Here is a 20583-nt window from a genome sequence, read left to right as displayed (position 1 = left end):
AAAATGAAGGGAACGGTGTTGTCGGAGCCGAAGAGCAGCAACATTTTGTGACTGAATATTATTTTCTGCACTTGCCCAACGGTGCTAATGTTTAGGGAAAGAAAAGGAGCACTGCAGAGGCAGTCATTACAGATGGAGGAGACTGATTAGCCCCTCTAGCTTTTCCACCTGAAAATACAAGATGTACTATGATACCGCTGACGTGAACTCCATGGGAGGAAGTAAAGGAAATGTGATTACAGATATTATACCCAAATTGAATTAAAGCTGCATTAAAAAACTCAGATTACTGTACGGTGCCATGCTACGTTGGAAAACATGATATGCTTCTCCTACTGACAGACACGTAAAGAATACGCAGGGGCTTATTTCTCAGGCAACAAGTTTGATGTCTGCCTTGCTGATACACAAATCCACAGAAACAAAGGCAGGAAGTAAAACCATGGACAGACCTCCCCAGCACGTAAATAATCATCAGCACTGCAGCCCTGTTGTTTGGGATTTCTGTTGGTTTTTTTCTTTCAAATATTTACTCTACATTGCAACCTTAAGCAAAGTTATTCACCTCCGTTTCTTTATCTATAAGAACTGGATAATGAATCTGATCTTCTTTGCGAAAGGCGAGTCTGTAGATAAAAGCATTCGTCTTGCATGCTGATGTCAATAAATATTTTCTCAGTTGACTAGTGGTCACTGGACCACTTTTCTCTCCTATGCTCATTCACAGTACAGATTTAAATGAGTTATTAAATCCTTCTGACTCCTTGTAGTTTTGCTGACAGGGAGAAAGAGCAATCCTTAAGCCGGTTTATCATATTTATATATGCTGTATCCTTAAACATACATGTCGAGCTCGTTTTTAAAACAAATTTTTTGAGGCGTCATGTAGCGGCACATATGGAGGCAAATATCTCTTTGCTTTCTTGGCTGTGACTGCTACAAGGCAATGAAAAAGATCTCTAGACTGTGACAGTGTCATGAGTTACTGCCTCTGCCATGAGGGCTCTATCCACCTAGTAATTCTCACAAAAGACTGTCTGTCTCGTACGACTGGAAGTATCATACAGGCTGACAAAGTGAACCGCAATAAAAGAGTGCATCTTTCAGTTACTTCCCGCATTATGTTACATCAAGTGGCAGGGTACAATAAATTTTAAAATAAGAAGTTGACATGAATGATTATATAGTGATAAATGAACGTAATAAATGAATAACAAAGACTTTTAATGCACACGTAAAAAATAACCCAGCAATCACCTTCCAACTGCATTTTACCTGTTTTCAAGCAACAAAACACAGCTAGCAGCTGTTTATGAAAAGGGATCAGTGTGCTAAAATGTGCTCAGTCTGGAATAACAACTCTAGAAAAAAATAATTCAATAGAGATGTATTAAAAGAACCAAATCAAACAAAACAAAGTCACAGAACCTGAGAGTTTCAAAGCAGTCTCCTCCTCATACGTCCCCCTCTCCCCCAAATCAAACCCAAGGCTATAAAAAGCTTCAGGAAAGATTTTTCAAAGGCGCTGAGCTTTCAAAAGGAAGAAAGCCCCTAAGTATTCTTTGCGCATTTCAATAAGGAAATTTCTCCCAGATCTTCCACGCTTCAGTCTTTTCCGCGATCACGCACCAATTGGCGTGGTCAAAGTAGGAATGAGTAATATGTAGCTCAGGAATATGACGCTCTATCAGCTCCGCCAGCTCCCCTTCTTTAAAAACGTGGTAGTATCTCAGCCAGGCCGCACCAGGACCTGTCTGCTGCCCGCTCTGCGTGGCCAGGGCGCGCTCATTGACTGCTTTCTGCAGAGAAGAGCCCGTTCTCCTGTCGTTCAGAGGTTGGCAGAAAGCCCCTTCTTTTGGGTGATGGTCTATTTTAAGTTGTCTGACAGCTAATTCTTTCTGATGTGAAATCAGGTCAGGTAAATACACTCCGCTGCAGTTGTGAAGACTCTCTGCAGCCATAGGGAGCTGTACAGTTGCTTGCCCTAATTCTGAATAGCAACTTCTGAGAGCCTTCGAGCGGCGTGACACGGGCAGCACAGGTTTAACAGCCACTTCAAAAGCTGTTTTATTTTCAAAACTTGGTTTGCGATGTAGAAAAGAGTCAGAAGCGCGTTCCAGAAATCCGTGCTCTCTGTTTTTTCCAACTTTTTTTCCTCTGTTTAATTCATTCAGCTGAACAGCTTAATTGCAGTATCTAATGAGCTCTTCTTGGTGCCGCTGATCACCCACACCTAATACCGAGTCAAGTGATCTTGAGAACAGAGACCGTCTCAGCGATTTCTCTAACGCCATGCACGGTGCTTTTTTCTCCCCTCCACAGGACGAGCTCCTTGCTGTCCTGTGTACCTCTGAAGTCCCATCCAGCTTGTGACAGGCCTGGTTCAAAGCCAGCTCTTTGTCCTTGTGAAGAATTGATTTTTGTTCTCCACGTGAGCAAGGCTCACCCGAGGAGCAGGAAGGAGGTGAAGGATTCCAGGGAACAAAGACATCTTGCTTTTCAAATCTTCTCCGTTTTTGCTCCATTGCCCACACATATATCATTATCTGGCCTCCTACTCTCAAGATGCGAGCCATCTTTTTTATTGCTTGCATGCACCTCTCTTCCGTTGAAAAATGGTGAATCACTAGAACAGAACAGATAAGGTGAATAAGTATCCCTCGAGGCACTAATGAATACAGAGTATAAGGACAAGGACTGGCTCTGACACACTGGCAGCCGATGGTTTGCACCACAGGAATACATCATTTATCTTCCATTGTGCTATGTGTTATTGTACTCCCTCTAACATCTCCAACATTGTACTAGCTCTAACTCTAAAGAGTTCATAACACACTGACTTATTTTAAAAACATGTCAGAATTCGGAAATGTTGAAGCAAGTGACATCTTTCAGATTGGCAATAAACAACACTACAGTCTTGTTTTCTCAAGGACAGGCTACCACTTGGTCAGTGGCAAAGCATCCTGGCCCTGTTTTACCGTCACCTAATGCTCATCTGCAGCCTGAAAAAAACACTGCTGAAAGACCGAGGCCATACATGGTCCTTGCAACAGCCGTGCTGGTGATCCTGCTGACGATACCCATTAAAAAAGGACTAGGTTAAAACTGCCTGCCCGTTTCTCCTCCTTTATGGACGGATGTCAGTAACAGAGCAGAAGAAATGAACCGTCATTCTCAGCCTGGGATAGATTTAAATCATCAACATATGGGTGAAATTAGCATTTGTCTACTTCTGCCATTAGCAAGCATGTATCACAAAACCAAATAATTAGATAATCCCACTCTTGCTTGATAGCCCCCACCAGCACACAAACCTGTGTGACATGGAGAACACCTCATCCTTACGATGGCGAAACTCAAGCAGCACAGCTTCGCTTCAGTCAGGACTGAGTTTAAATTTGAGTCCCATTTCAATAAAATTTTTTTGCCCCAAAAAGGGCAATTGGCCTCCGGATTTGGGAGGACTTTGCCAAACGCCAGCTCTGCAGGTTGGCTCCTGCTCTCAGACTGCGCAGCTCTAGAGCACTTCACAACAGACGTCAAGGTTGATCAGGTCTTGGTGAACAGTAGGGACGTCAGCAAAGTTTCAGCTACATAAATGAGTGTTACATGAGAAATAAGAATAGGGACAATCCTGGAACAGCACTGGAAAGGAAAGGGCACGTATTAAAGATGCTGAAAATGAAAAGCAATAGAATTAGTGATATTTATCCAACCTTATATTTTCCTCAGTGAAAATGACAGTTTGGGCAGATATTTCTATACGTACCACTTCAGGTTACCATGATAAACCAGTTTTTGGTTAAGCTGCTGTGGTGTTTTCCACAGAAAAATAACAGAATTTTCAAGGGAAAAAAAAAAAAAAGCTGCGAGCTTTCGATTCTTTCTAATAAGTCTAGAAAATGCTAGCAGAAGCTCTGTATCTGCAGCCTCTCTGTGTCTGTCAGAGCGGCCATTTGCCACCAGATCCATTTTGCCTACGAAAAAGAGACACTTTACAATTAAAAGAATAACAGTATGCAATCCAGCTGAGATAGGAAAACACTCTCCCTGCAATGAATGATGCATTCAGAGCCTCGGCAGCAATGTGAGGATCAAAAGGCAGGCTTTCAAGAAATAGGGTCTTTTAACATTTAGTTATTCAGCTGCTCTGCCTGTAGGTTTCACCTGTTTGAGATGAACAGAAACCAATTCCAAAAGCTCAGGTCTTCTAGCGCTAGTCGAGACGTTGACATTGAAACATTATGGCCTTTTTAATTAAAAAAGCATCAAGTATCATTTAAGAAATTACCGCATATTAATAAAATCTCACGCTGAGCAAAACTTCAGTGTTGTCAAGACAAATTTGTCAGATAATTTTAAAAGCTATGGGTGATGTATTCTGTTTAAAACTGCATAACTCAAGGAAACAGAGCATCTGCATGGGACAACATCACACTATCCTGAAATCACAGATTATCATGCGAATTATTGCAAATAATTGTCTTTAATCAAAGCCAAACCTGTCAGGATCCAAGATCACCAAGCAGCCACATTCACAGGCCGCTTATAAAAAATATTTTCTTTCTTTTCCTTGACATTAAATTCCTTGTATGTTGAAACTGGGTTTAAACTGAACCATCTGTTCTGTGCAGGAAAGGCACTGTTTCAGAGATGAAGCAGCTCGTGCTAGGTGGCAGCGAGGCACAAATGCTCACGGAGGGCCTGACTGCAGCCCAGCAGCGACATGAGCCTGCTTCCCTCCCCTCCGGTGGACATGGTTCAGATCAGCTTCTCCTGCAGCTCCCCTCATACTGCCGAGTAGATGGCACTGGGAGCTACAGTTCATAAAATCATAGCATGGTTTGGGTAGGAAGGGGCCTTCAAAGATCATCTAGTCCAAGCCCCTTGCCATGGGCGGGGATGTGTTCCACTAGACCAGGCTGCTCAAAGCCCCATCCAGCCTGGCCTTGAACACTTCCATGGATGGGGCATCCACAACTTCCCTGGGCAACCTGTTCCAGTGTCTCACCACCCTCACAGTAAAGAATTTCTTCCTGATATCTAATCTAAATCTACCTTCTTTCAGTTTAAAACCATTGTCCCTGTCCTGTCGCTACAGGCCTTAGTAAACAGTCTTTCTCCATCTTTCTTACAAGCCCCCTTTAAGCACTGGAAGACCTCAATAAGGTTTCCCTGGAGTCTTTCAGTGCTACACCCCTAGAACAATCTTTCACCAGCTGTTCAACACATTTTAAGTTGATTTCCCACCATCCAAACACTATAAAACAAGGGTCCAGATGCCTGAAAGTGCATCTGTCATAAAGACTGGTACTTTAAATGAAAATTAGTTTTGTCCTAAATGACAATAAATACAGAAGCTTGCAGGTGGTGAAAACAATATCAGGGCAGAGGAAACTCATCCTGGGGTCGAAGCAAACATCCCTCCAGTGCGGGGCTGTGGCAGCAGCCAGCACCAGATGTTCGGGAAAGAAAGAAAGGAAGAACAGTGATGCCCTCTCCCCTTGCCTCCTGCGGTCGGCAGCCTGAGAGCTTCCTCAGCCGCAGGCCAGAGCTTGTACCTAATAGCCAGTGATGGATCTGTCCTTCATGGACACTTTCTTGACTCACTTGTATTCTGATTATACAAATGCACATGGGAAAGGAATCTTCAATTTAGTTATCAATTTTTTAGAAAAATGGTTCCTTCTCTTTTAAATCTTTCCCTGTGGTTCTCCTGTAAGAAACCATAAAAATTTATTCCCTGTTCACTAATTTAATATAATTCGTGGGGTTCAGGATGCTATCCCCTTCTGCCTCAGGAGCAGTATGACGTATACACTTCTTTAATGATACTTTTATGATGATACTCTTTTTTCTTCGGTGAAGAGTCCTAGCCCGCTAATCTATCCTCATCCATAAACAATCTGTACCTTTGATCATTACAAGGACGTTTACTAGTTTATCTATATCCTTCCAGAGATGGAGAAAACCTGAATTACATGCAGTATTCAAGATATGGATGCACCAGGTATTTATCTTCTACCATTCTTCTGGATTTTCATTTTCATTTTTAATAGTTGAATAGTTTTTTGACCAGGTTTGAACAGTTAGCTACTATTTTTTCAGGGCATTGAAAAGGAGTCTGATAATGACTTCAGTATCTCTTTCCTGAACAGAGGGTACCACTGTGCCTGTACACTTACTTATTTTTTCCTATGCGCATTACCTGGCATTTATCCACAAGTAATTTTCTGCAATTTTGCACCCAGTCATTAGTTTCACATGGGACTTCTTTTGCAACTCTTTGCAAAACTGAGTAACTCTGTGCCACCAGCAAACTTTATCATGAGCCTATTCATTTCATGTGTAATTATAAATTATATAGGAATTTGTTGAACGGCGGCCTTTTTACAGGTGCCATACACCTACACTTAGCACGTTCAACATCGAGTCTTTCAGCACTTGCCACGCTCTTCTGCTAGTGTTTTACCCTTCTGGCTTTCCCTTTCAATTTTCCGTAAGAGTTTCTTCCTTTCTGGTAGTAAACTTTTGCGCAGTGGATTTTTTACAGCATTTTTGTTCCTAGCAGGAGGTTCGATTACGGTCACATTACAGGCAGTGAGATAATGTGGTTCGTGCGCAATTACTTATTGATGTGGGCCTGATGCACCGTTTCAGACTAATAAGAGTTGTTTCCCTTTTGTGGGTTCTCAGATTAATCTTTCCAAGAGGCTTCATGCCCCTGTGTATCATTTACACAACCTACATACGGATAATTGTGGTTTCTCGATATTGTGTTTTCTGCCCTCACAGCCCTCGCAATCTCTCTTAATAATCTGTGGTCATTTTCCCCAAGTTTATCAGAGAGTTACCGATACATCCTTATAATTACACTGCTCTCTTCTGTAGCTGTCTGCCCGCTATCATCTCTTCCAGAAGTTTATCCTCACGCTTTTTTCCACAGAAGAATATTCAGAGTTTTTTAGCTGTTGCTTTTACAAGCAACCCTTGTTAACAGAAGCTAGAAAAAAACCTTTAAGTTCACTACAAAAAGGGCTTTAATGAACATTATAACATTACCATACTAAACAACACCATGCCATGGTGATGAGGACAAGTAGGACCACATTCAAACTTTTAAACATCCAAACAAACCATCGCAAAAAAGAAATCTAAGCACAAAAATATTTGTTTGGGCTGAGCACAGATGTTTGTCCAAAACCCCTGACAGCTCTTTGCAGCAGCAAGGCTTGCTTCATGGATTAACAGTTGTTATAAATCAAACATTCCTTTTCGTTTTGGCCATACATTCCCCTCTCATTTGTGGAAAGTCAATCCAAATTAATTTTGTGCCATGTACTGCTCATTCCCACCACCTTTGTTTAAATTGAAGACTGTAAGATTTTCCGTAACTGCAAAATACATAATGCAATTTTAGATTTCAAAGGGAGGGGGTGAGGAGGGAAAGGAGAACATTTCAAAGATTCTTCTCTTCTTCATTTCATAAGAATATAATTAATTGCTCCTTCTCTTAATTTAATACTGTGACTAATCCTACTAAAAGAGATTATTTAGAACAAGAAGACAATGCAAGATACATTTTTGTGCCATTCAGCTGTCTTCAGAGAACAAAACTGAAAGCATCAACAACTTTGTCGGAATTTTTTTTTTAGAAGTCATTTTCCAAATGAGCATTTTAGGTCAGTGATTCAATTTAAACCCTGTTAAATGGCAAAAAGAAATCTCTGTAATCAGAAATTGCTTTTCTCTGTCAAATTTCTTTACTGAGGTTAAATCCCTTCAGAGACATTTGGAAAGTATTTAAGGATCACAGAATCTTTATCTTGGAGACTCTTTTGTATATACTGTATATACACTTCAGATGTCACTTTATCTCTGTCAGCTCTAATAATAGGAACAATTGGAACATATATAGAAGGCATGATTCTAAGTTAAATATGATTTTATTCTCTTCATTATGGTGGTATCAAAAATAAAAAGGCGAGGAAAAAGACTAATACACCCAAGAATTATTTAAAATAATTACTGAGTAAACTTCAAACAGTGTTTCCATTAAAAACTTTTTCCTATTAAAAACATAACTCCTTAATTACTTAGGTTGGAAAATTTGTTCCTTCTTTAATTTTCCCCCATTTGCAGTTAGCATTAGCAAATGAGGATGCTGCCTTTATAAAAATCATTATAATTATGAAATTTAATTAACTTATTATAGCCTTGATTCAGGAATATAATTATATGCTTAATTTTAAGCATTTGAGTAGCTACGTTGCTTTCAGCGGGATTACTTCTGCATTTATACTAAAGATAATTCTGAAATGCTTGTCAGAGCACCATAGAAGCGGGGACACCTATAGCTAAAACCGGCAAAAGGGGGTAGTAAGATAAGGTCAGGTGGAGCAGCTCTCTTCAAGCCCTTCCCCTCCTTTGCTTCATGCCATCCTTGAGGCACCTGCTCCGAGCCTGAATTACTCCTCCCTTCTTCCCACCCGGAGCAGCGGGGCTCTGCCTGGAGCTGCTGCCCCACTCTCACCATCTGCAGAACCTCCGGGGTTCACCCGCTGGGCTTTCGGAGCCGGCTCCGTCTGCTCTCAAAGACCATTTAATCTTGCTTGTACACTTTATATTAGTGGAAATATTTATATTAGAGGAAACAACGCAGGCAGCTGCCACCTCTCCTTCCCTCCTGTGTGTGCTCCTACGTGCTGGGCTACAGGATTAGGCTCCTCTTCCACCTCCCTCAGGCTTTTTGGCCACAGGTGCCAAAGTACGGTGGTGGTTTTCTCCACCCAGCGCAGACAGGTGTTCGAGGACTGGGGCATGTCCCCAAGCTCTGGAAATGTGGCTTTGAACCCCACACCAGCTGAGGAAGGAGGTGAATCCAGCTTTCCCACTTGCTGGGTGAGTGCCCTGAGGACTTGACTGCACTGGAAAGAAAAAACGCAAAATCTCTGCAAAGCTCTGTTAGACACCAGCCCCAAAAGATGCCTTGGCACTAGGGATCTTTATTAAGTGAAGAAGGCTTAAATGTGCACCCAGCTCAGGTGCCTGAACACCGTGCTGCATCCATTCTGGATCTCAATGTCTTGCTTGGCCGGAGAATAAGCTTTTGGTAGTACAGAGAGATATCCCTGTGCTCGGGAGCCCACTGTCGGGTGACAGCACAAACCTGCCAAAACCATCACGTGGCAGCTGCTCAGCCATCCCTCCTTCCGAAACCACGGCCGTGTCGCTCTGCACCCCAAGAGAGCAGAGGACAACAGCTGTACATGAGCAAGCTGTGCAACCAGTGAGAAGCTGTCACCTCTTTTAATGTCACCCACCAGCCAGTCAAGACCTTGCAACCAGCTAACATGTTGCTAAGAACATGTGGGTGAGATTTAAAACAGATATACTGTCAACATGATGACAGTGATAAGGCCACAGGTAGCCAACTGCGGTCTAAAATAAATGATTACATTTAAAAATGCTGAGCAGGCTGCTGGCCACTACTGTGAAAATTAAACTAAATATAAGGGTCTGTTTGGAGTTTTGCACCACTTCTGCACTCCAGAAACTTGGAGCAATAGAGGGGACCGTAAGGTGCAGAGCTCATTCTGTTCTGTTGTGATGCATGTTTTTCTACGAAAAATAGACAGTCAAGTTTTCCGACCTGACCCCATCTGGTGATACCTATGTATTATCCACTGGAAATAAACTTAGGATATTGTCGATAAATCAATTATAATTTGTATGAAAATATCAATGCAAGGAACACAAAGCTTCTGGTTTAATTGAGAAAGAAATGAGGCTCCTCGCTGTTAGCGAGAATTGCACCGACAGACAACGTTGTCAGCTGGCAAGACCAGTGAGAGCAACCGCGTGAACAGATAAAGCCTGCAGGTGTTAACCACAGGCTCTCACTACCCTATGGAGCTTCTCTGCGTCTCTAAGAATTTGTGATCACTGGCTTGGAAATAACTGTATTATTTGCTTTAAATAAAACACTAACAGTGGCGAGACCAAAGCTGAACTCAGGGCTTGCAGATGTCTCAGAAGAATCATAGAATCAATCGTCTAGGTTGGAAGGGACTTTCAAGATCATCGAGTCCAACCATCAACCTAACAATGACAAAACCACCACTAAACCATGTCGCCAAGCACCACGTCTACCCATCTTTTAAATACCTCCAGGGGTGGCAATTCCACCACTTCCCTGGGCAGCCTGTTGCAATATTTGATAATCCTTTTGGTGAATAAATTTTTCCTAATATCCAATCTAAACCTCCCCTGCTGCAACTTGAGGCTGTTTCCTCTTGTCCTATCACTTGTTACCTGGGAGAAGAGACCAACCCCCACCTCTCTACAGCCTCCTTTCAGGTAGTTGCAGAGAGCGGTAAGGTCTCCCCTCAGCCTCCTTTTCTCCAGGCTGAACATCCCCAGCTCCCTCAGCTGCTCCTCATAAGACTTGTTCTCCAGACCCCTCACCAGCTTCGTTGCCCTTCTCTGGACCCGCTCCAGCACCTCAATGTCCCTCCTGTAGTAAAAGGCCCAAAACTGAGCACAGTACTCAAGGTGGGGCCTCACCAGTGCCGAGTACAGGAGGACGATCACTTCCCTAGTCCTGCTCACTGCAATATTCCTGATACAGGCAAGAAGCAGAGGCAGTTTGTGCATGGCCTTGTCAAAACCAGGATATCCCACTATGGGTGCGATTTCTGCTCTGTCTCCAAGACCTCGTGCAATATTCAGATTTTGTTAGTATTTTGCACCTCTGACTTCCACCAGGGAGGAGAGTTCACTGCTGTGAGAGGAGCAACTGGTTATAGGAGAATCAATAGATTTTTCTCAAAACGGCCAGGTGGCCTTCACATTAAAATAGGTGCAGAAAAATAGAGGTTGTTCATTTTCCAGCTCCGAGGGAGAATTAACCACTTGACTCCAATGTGACCCAAACTGATCTAACCTACTCTTAAAAGCTGTTTAATATCTGAACTAAATAACCTTTCCTGCAGGGTAAGACAATTATTTTTTTTCTTCCCATGTCAAAGAAAGATAAAATTTCTGTAAAAACTATTTATGTATTTGAAGACTATTATCTTTCTTTCAGTGTTTTATTTATTTTTTCTTTCTTGATTAACCAAACCCAATTCCTCCAGCTTCCTCTAATAATTCAGATTTTCCAAACATAGGTTATTTAAAACGTCTCCATATTGATTACAAACTTTGTAAGGCATGGTCCCAAAAGCAGATATGATATTCCACCTAGGATCTCAAAAGTACCAAGCACAGGAGAGTGACTCATTCTTCTGCCTTCCATGAAACAGCTCTGTCACCATACCCCAGACAAGTATTTGCCTGGTTTTGTAACAGCACGACACTACTCACACGTATTTGACCTGTGGTCCATCCTGCCTGGCCATCGTTTATCCTTTGTTCATTGAATGTTTCCTTCCCAAGCGCTGTACGTCCCTCTTGATGGTTTCTGCATCTCTTCTTGTTGATTTCAGACAACTCTCCATCATTTGGATGTCAAATCCCATCTTCCAAAATAATTCCAACTCTTCCTACGCAGGAGCCATTCACAAATTGTTCAATATGCTCTCTAGCTTCCTATCAAAGTTATTAATTAAAAATTTGCATAGAAACAGATGTAGGGTGGGTCCCAAGAGCATCCCATTTGAAATGTGTCTGGATTAGACAGTGAACCACTGATTCATTTTAAGAATGATTTTTTTTCCATATTCGTAGCTCTATTTACTTATTTTACTTGCAACAATGACATGAGTCAAGATATATCATGTCTTCTTCTGCTACTCTGTCTATTGGGATGATTACCCTGTCAAAGACAGAAAGCAGATTGGCTTCCTCCTGACAAAGACATGTTGACTGTTTCCCATTACATTAGTATTCTGTAGGTTTAAATAATTTATTCTATTTAAATTAGATTATTTAAATTATTTATTCTAGTATCCTTGCATAAATCTAACTTAGGCTGGCTCCCTCTTGATGTCCTTTCTCTCTCTTTTGGAAACAAGTATTATGTTTGCTTTTCTTCACTTGCTGGAGATCTTAAAGATGATCTGCTAGTTCACAGTAGTTTAAGATTAATTTTATGATTTCCTAACAATTTGTGTAATCTAATTCATCTGAATATTCTTTAAGACGGTATTTCCTTTTTATAGTCTAAATTTCTGTCCTCTGGTTAAAACTCTCCTAACTTATTGATGAGTATACCATTAACCAAAGAAAAATGCAACTTCCCCTCTCATTTGTTATTTGCTCTTTCCTTTTTGTTTTCCTCTTGCTTTGTATGCATTTATAAAACCTTATCCTAGTTCTAATTCGTGTTATGCTGTAGTCATCCTGACTTTGGTTCTTCACACCATCCCTTATAATTATCAATAGTCATGCTTTTTTGATGGTTTCTTTTCAATTTCTATGGCATTAAAGAGTTCCTGATGGTGTCATACCAGACCTCATTATACTCTGCTTTCCACTGGGACAGGTTGCTTGTTGTGCCTGTGAATTGCTTCTTTTAAGGAATGTAATTTTCCGACCACAGTGCCTTGTTGTTGGAAAAAGTTAAAAAAAATGTTAGAATGTAATCCTGAAACACAGAATTTAGGAGAACCGGCAGGTAGCGATGATATACACAAAGAACCACAGTCACGCAGAAATACGAGGTTTCTTTATGGGTAAAAGAAACTATGTCATAGTGGAATTGCAACGTTATGCCCATATTAACTGGCACAACAGTGCAATATAACTACACTGATGGGACCTGACACTAACACTTGGTTTCTTCTTGATCAGCGTCTCATTGAATTTTACCGTTAAGACAGAATGCTATATAGTAAGGAAACTCTCCTGGACCTTTTATTTGGACTTCTTTTTTCCCCAGGGGACTCTTCCAGCTTACAAGGTGGAAGTTTACAAACTTTAAGAATTATACTATTTGCAATTAGGCAGACCATTTTCTCAGACAGTGTAAATTAGAGGACTAGACAGGTTTACGTCCCTTAGGTTCCCCTCACTTTCTCTGTTAAATTACCACATGACTAAAAGATCACAGATTAAAGCAAAGTTAATTTTCACATATTGGTATTAACACCAAGGAAAGGCATTTGATGCTCTTCACTCCAGGAACCCTTTTTTTTCCCAATGGGATGAAGAGTCTGATCAGATATTTCAGTAATATAAAATAACTTTACTGACTTGAATATCTGACTCCTAATAGGAGAGGAAAATGTGACATCTTCACCTTTGCATTTGGAGGACAGAAATTACTTATCTAAATTAATAGGAAAAGCTTCTTCTTATCCCACGCCCATCACAGAGTCCAAGAGCTCAGCATATACAAGATTTATTAACACAGAACACGACCTTTCCATATAAAGGAGAAAGCCACTTTGACAGAGGTAAAGCCATGCTAAAAAATCAGTCCTGCCTTATGATTCAGAGCAATTCCTTAGCCCAAATGGAAACGTGAGTGCGAGTCCTCTTTCCATTGCTGTGTCAGAAAACCTACTTATTTCAATAATATAGGAATGGCTTCATCATGCTAACAATAACAAAGCCATCAGTATATGGCAAAGGGGATGATTTCTGTTGTTTGGTGACATTGAATCTCAAACCAAATTATGCTACGAATACACTGGGAAAGTGAGTATGACTTCTTTCTTGATTCAGTGAAAATGTTGTGGAATGAATTGCATACTCACAGGGTAAATTTGTCTCCTTGAACAGTAAGTGAAGCATTTGAAAGCAGCGCATTCTAAACTTGTGCTGATATACCATGTCTAGATTTGTTTCTTGTCAGTATAGGTTATTCCACTTATGGAACTGGCAAAAATTCTTCATTATATATGCATATGCAATACGTGATGAGCCATGGTGATGGAGGATGCGGAGAAGGCAGAGTTACTGAATGCCTTCTTTGCTTCGGTCTTTACTGCTCGGTCCAGCCCTCAGGAGTCCCAGGCTTTGGGGAAAGTAACGGGGAAAGAAGAAGTCTTCCCCTGGGTTGAGGAGGATCGAGTGAGGGATCAATTAGATCAATTAGATATTCACAAGTCCATGGGCCCCGATGGGATGCACCCGAGAGTGCTGAGGGAGCTGGCAGAAGTCATTGCTGGGCCACTCTCCATCATCTTTGAAAGGTCCTGGAGAACAGGCAAGGTGCCTGAGGACTGGAGGAAAGCCAACATCACTCCAGTCTTCAAAAAAGGCAAGAAGGAGGAGCTGGGGAACTACAGGCCGGTCAGCCTCACCTCCATCCCTGGAAAGATGATGGAACAGCTTGTTCTGGGCGTCATCTCAAGGCATGTGGAGGAAAAGAAAACTATCAGAAGTACTCAACATGGATTCACCAAGGGGAAATCATGTCTGACTAATCTGATAGCCTTCTACGATGGCATGACTGGATGGATAGATGAGGGGAGGGCGGTAGATGTGGTCTACCTTGACTTAAGCAAGGCGTTCGACACCGTCTCCCACAGCATCCTCATAGGGAAGCTTAGGAAGAGTGGGCTAGATGAATGGACAGTAAGGTGGATAGATAACTGGTTGAAACACAGAGCTCAGAGGGTCGTGATTAGGGGCACAGAGTCTAGTTGGAGGTCAGTGACAAGTGGTGTTCCCCAGGGGTCAGTACTGGGTCCAGTCCTGTTCAATATATTCATCAATGACCTGGATGAGGGGATAGAGTGCGCCCTCAGCAAGTTTGCCGATGATACAAAGCTGGGGGGAGTGGCTGACACACCGGAAGGCTGTGCCGCCATACAGAGAGACCTGGACAGGTTGGAGATCTGGGCAGAGAGGAACCTTATGAAATTCAACAACGGCAAGTGTAGGGTGCTGCACCTGGGGAGGAATAACCCCCGGCACCAGTACAGGTTGGGGGCTGACCTGCTGGAGAGCAGCTCAGCTGAAAGAGACCTGGGAGTCCTGGTGGACAACAGGATGACCATGAGCCAGCAATGTGCCCTCGTGGCCAAGAAGGCCAATGGCATCCTGGGCTGCATCAAGAAGAGTGTGGCCAGCAGGTCGAGGGAGGTCATCCTCCCCCTCTACTCTGCCTTGGTGAGGCCGCACCTGGAGTACTGTGTCCAGTTCTGGGCTCCCCGGTTCAAGAAGGACAGGGAACTGCTGGAGAGGGTGCAGCAAAGGGCTACCAAGATGATTAGGGGACTGGAACCCCTCTCTTATGAAGAAAGACTGAGGGATTTGGGTCTCGTCAGTCTGGAAAAAAGACGGCTGAGGGGTGACCTTATCAACACTTATAAATAATTAAAGGGTGGGTGTCAGGAGGATGGGGCCAGGCTCTTTTCAGTGGTGCTCGGGGACAGGACAAGAGGAATGGGCACAAACTTGAGCATAGGAAGTTCCACCTAAACATGAGGAGGAACTTCTTTACCCTGAGGGTGGCAGAGCACTGGAACAGGCTGCCCAGAGAGGTGGTGGAGTCTCCGTCTCTGGAGACATTTGAAACCCACCTGGACGCATTCCTGTGCAACCTGCTCTAGGTGACCTTGCTCTGGCAGGGGGGTTGGACTGGATGATCTCCAGAGGTCCCTTCCAACCCTATGGTTCTATGATTCTACGATTCTACGAAAGATCACCACGTTAGGCTTGACACTACTCTTCTGCCAATATTTCCTACTACAGACCTGGCTGTAGAACACCTACAGAATTTTCTTGCCTCCTTAGACAATCTCCTGAAGATCAAGAGAAGCCATGCTTATCCAAACTGTTTTATATATGTAGTATACTAGTATTATACTATATATTTGTATACATAGTACTATGTATACTATATATATATAGCATATATTATATATATAGTATATACATAGTGTATATATAATGTATACTATATATATACTATATATACACACTATATACACATACTATATTATATACTATACTATATATAGTATACATATACATAGTACTACAGTATTTATACATAGTACTATATATACAAGTATATAGTATAATACTAGTATACTACATATATACTATATATAGTATATATTATTGCTACATACCCTTTTCAACAAATCTGTCTTTTCCTTCACTTCCTTACCCTGGTTTTCCAGAGATGCCAAATCACCTTTGGGCACATGATGGTTGTTACTCCATCTGGGCAAAGGATGTGAAAAGTCAAGAACAAGGACTGTTAGCTACTGGTCATGTTTCTTAAGTCATGATTGAAAGATTTTCAGACAGTGTAGCTGAGCATGGTCCACATCCCCATACAATGATGTACCAGTGACAATAATGCAATCTCAGATTTTCATCAAATGTCAAATTATATGACAAGGACCTGGACTTGAGAAGTAAAGTCCTTCAGGGCTTAAAGAAAGGTCACCCAAGACATGGAGAAGAGGCTGTGTAAGGCTACTCACCAACTTCAAGGGATGTGAGGTATTAACATTTCACTTTGATTTAACAAGCCTTAGAGACCTACACACCCTTTTGGTTGACAAAAGGAAAAATCAAGTTTGATGAGCGCTGTAATTTGTTTTATTTACAGTATCGTCCAACTTTTAATCAGTATAAGCTTAATACCTCTTCTAAAAAGTGGTTGAGTAATTTCAAAACTCCCAAAACAAAAGGACCTGCACAATTTGAAAAAGTAAAGGCTAAAGCTACCATTGAATGTCTGCTTTAAAAGTGGCAAAGACAGGGAGTTCCTCCATCATTAAGTGACATTGAGAAGGGCAACAAAACAAAAAGGAAAAATCTTACAAGAAATGAAATCTGAGGTTATTTGATGAACGTTTTAAGGCAGCAGTGCCACTGAAACAAGCACTTCTGCTTGCTTTGTCATTGCCTTGTTGTTTTTTCTCTGCATTGTTCCCTGCTTTTGGTGAAACAGGTCTCTCTGCAGTGCAGCAATGGGTAACTTATTTGGCTAATAGCAACCTTTTTGCTTGTTATTTTCCAGCCAGATCAGTGTCAGGATCATCCGTGTCAGCACAAAAATGATTGTGTTGGCTGACAAACCACGGAGTGTGGGAGTCAAAACCAGCATTTGGAAAGGTGCAGAAGGATTTAATACTGAACTTGGAATACGCTCAGTGTTCCTAAGCAAGGTTTGTTGTATGTTCCTCCTGACAGAGCCAACATTGCAAATTTCTGCCATGTAATAAGACAAAAATAAGGCTCTCCTTTCCTGTTTCGCACACTGTACTTTAGTTGTGCTTGGACCAGAATAAAAAGCTGACATCTGTGTGACTTACCCATTTTGCAGTTTTTCACAGAGTTTCTAGATAATAATATACATGTATATATATGTGTATATATGTGTGTACATATATATACATGTGTACACAATAATATACATTTCTTGTGTTAATATAGATTCACCTGGTCTACAAACCCCAAAATATTCTGTTGGTCACTGAAAAAAACCACAAACCTCGAAAAGACTAAATGCTTTAGACCCTTTAGACACCGTCTGCACACAGAACTTACCAGCAATGGACAGGACACCATCAAAGCACTCACTTCGATAAGGCAGGCACAAGCCATGGCACACCATTACTTCATGGCCTTCGTTTCCTGCTGATTCCACCAACGGGAAATAGTAGTCACAACCCAGTTGATAGACTTGAGAATTGATGTGAAGGTATTTGCCATTTCTGCAGCTTGAAGAAATAATGAGGAGGAGAAAGGAAGGTGGACATTTGGTGTCTGTATAAAAGAAAATGTATTCCTGACATAAGCCATGATGTACGCCCTTCACTGGCCTCACAGCTTGAAATTCTCCACCCATTTTAAAGGAGATGATAAAATTGCAGTGGAATTCAGGTTATTTTTTATCATCACAGTACAATGAGCACAGACTGCTCCTCTCTGTCTAGCAGGCTCTCTGCTGCGTGACAGGAGGTGTTCAAGTAGGATTTCTAGAGAGCATTTACCTTGGCTTTCCCACCACATACAGAATCAAAAATATTTATGGTAACGATGCTACTGCAATTCTACTTGTAATAGACTCAAAATGCTAAGTGAAAGCATCATGTAGTGGGAGCACAGCACCAAATTATTCCTGTGTATTGAAATGCTGATAGACAAACTAGACTGCTAAGTAATTAAGTCACTATTAGACCAAACCATTAAATCCATTGTTTGCTGTTTTAACTGCTGCTAATTGCTGTCACCATGACAACGGTGGAGTTTCTTTTTCTGGTATCTCCATGCAGTTTCCTTTTCATAATGGAGCCTGCAACACGGAAATTTGCATCTTCCCAAACTGAAATACTTCTTGTGTTGAACTAAAGGCAGATATCTTCAGATAAGAATGATTCTAATGTCAGAAGTAAAATGGATCTTATCTAAATTTTGGATAATTTGTTTGCAGAATTATCTGGATCTTAACACAAAAGTGCACTTTAAAGTAGATTATTGATTTTAAAAACTTGCCTTCTCACTTGCATCATAAAAACCATGGTTCAGATTAAGATCAGGGAGGCAAATGCATTGGCCTCACATAATAGCCTGTACCTTGTGCAGACCTTAGTTTGCATCCTGTTTATGGCCACACTTACAACAAACATTAAGCTTGGGTCAGAGCCCAGATTTTATCTCTCTTTTTTTTTTTTTTTTTTTTATTATAGTTATTTTGGAGCCTTCCGAGTATTTAAGACCTTATATTTAGGTTACGGCCATCCCATAGCACCTATTCTGAAACCCTGTGTGGGCCCCTGTGTTCGGTAAGGAGCTTCCCCGTCCGCTTCTAACTGCTTGCCCGATATTAACTGCTGATCCCATCTCCCGGGAATGAAAGAAAGATATCCAGAGAAAAGCTGTAGCTCTTTCAGTCCTTCCCATGCCTGACTTCAGCACCAGCTGAGACGAGGTGCTGTGAAACGGCACCAGCACTCTTGGCTAATATTAGACTCTATTTTCCAAGGAGAAAGAGCAGAAAGGGGAATACCCTGGAGCTCTAACTGGAAGAGAACTCCAGGACTATTTCTGCTTTTCACTTTTGGAGCGAAAGGCTCCAGTATAAGCCAAACAACAGCTACTAAAGACATTTTCTCTAATCCGACACCAGAGGCTGCTTCCCAGGGTTGGAGGGGCAGAAGACAGCCCTGGAGGTAGACTCCTCTCCAGTGCCGTGGCACCACTCTCGGCAACTGTGTTTCACACGAAACTCGTCTCTGGCCACAGACACCACAAGAGTATACCAGCAGCCTCCACTGGCCAAAGCCCAAGAGGCAAGCCTGAGGTTAAATTACAGCACTAACCAAGTCCAAAGTCTGTGACATCAGTAAAAATTCAATGTGCTGGCTCTTTGTACCTGTTTGTTCACATTGAAAACACTGCAAAATGTGCCAAGATCTGGTAGGAATACAGTTCCCAGCATTTAGACCATGATAAACTGGGAAAAGTATAGGGTAAAGTTTGAATGACTCCCAAAACATTAATGTGATTAGCCCAAAGCTCAGTAATTTTTCCCTTTCACAAATGTTCCCATGCTATAGTGGGGAGACTACACATATGTGTTGCTGGAAAGGATTACAAGTCCAACAAGCTATTTAGAAGTCTAGCCTAAACATGTAGAAATGATGAGTTGATGCCCAGGTGTCATTTGGGCAACCAGCACTTACCCACTTCTGGTGCAGGGCCTGAAGCCAGTACAGAGGCTTCCCTCTTACCATTTAGAGATTCTCAAATCTTCAGGGAATTAAAAACTGTCACACATTGCTCCCCAAAGCACTCAGGACAGTGTCATGACACTTGCTTCAAATTGGCCACACACAATCCATGTTGTAAGAGCTAAACAAAATTTCAAATTCCAGAATTATCATATTAATACACAACATTATATCCACTAATGACATCTTAATATATTTAGCTTCAGTTTAGTGCTTCAGTTTAGTTGACCTGCTGGATACTGGGAAAAGTCAAATTGTCCTCATATACCTATGAATGGTGGAGCAAAGTAGGAGGCAAATTTGATAGTCAGTCTGGCCATTTGGATTCCCAAGTTTGGCTGACAGTCTCCAGACTCTTCTGCCACGAACATTGCTTGACAGAGAGAACATACTTAAACTGTCATTAGCAATGGAATAAACAACCCCACTCACCAATATCAGCAATCAGACCGCCTGGTTCCTGCTCTGAAATAAACTGCTGCACCTTTGGCCATGCCTTGTAGCGTGCATCACTGAAGTAAGGAGCAATTTTCTCATATACACTATGAACGTGGCCCCTCTCAAGTTGGCTTGCCTCCTTCTCCATCACAACCAAGGCTGGGCTGTGAAGGCAGTGCAGCTGTCCTAGAGAAAGGGAAGGGAGAAAAACAAGTGCTGAAACTCTCGTTAACGAAGTACATCTCCTTAAGTTAAGCAATATGACATTTTTTATTTAGGAAATAGTATTTCCAAATACTATGTTGCCACTAAAGAGAAATTGCTCAGGCTTTTAAAGGAAGAAAGGTCATCTATTCTATGATTTTATACAATATATTGTTTTCTTATGTAAATCTGAAAGGAATTTTATGACCTACCACTCAACGTTTATTAACTTGCTTATATTGTTATACTTTGGAAGCTGTTAACTTTTACTTCATCAAGTCTTCCACCC

General features: G+C 41.7%; 1 protein-coding gene across 1 annotated transcript; it reads right to left on the bottom strand.

Moving 5' to 3' along the window:
- Positions 1-1214: 1214 nt before the first annotated feature.
- On the bottom strand, positions 1215-20238 carry LOC141737941 (putative tRNA methyltransferase 9B). The gene is made up of 3 exons (XM_074572949.1): positions 20081-20238; positions 17467-17639; positions 1215-2626 (listed from the first exon to the last, which is right to left on the bottom strand). Exons 1-3 carry the CDS (start codon positions 20236-20238, stop codon positions 2184-2186), a joined length of 774 nt encoding a protein of 257 aa, XP_074429050.1. The 3' UTR covers positions 1215-2183.
- Between the last annotated feature and the right edge of the window lie 345 nt (positions 20239-20583).

This window comes from Larus michahellis, chromosome 1, assembly GCF_964199755.1.
Source record: "Larus michahellis chromosome 1, bLarMic1.1, whole genome shotgun sequence".
Lineage (NCBI taxonomy): Eukaryota > Metazoa > Chordata > Aves > Charadriiformes > Laridae > Larus > Larus michahellis.
This window is presented reverse-complemented; position numbering and strand designations above follow the sequence as displayed.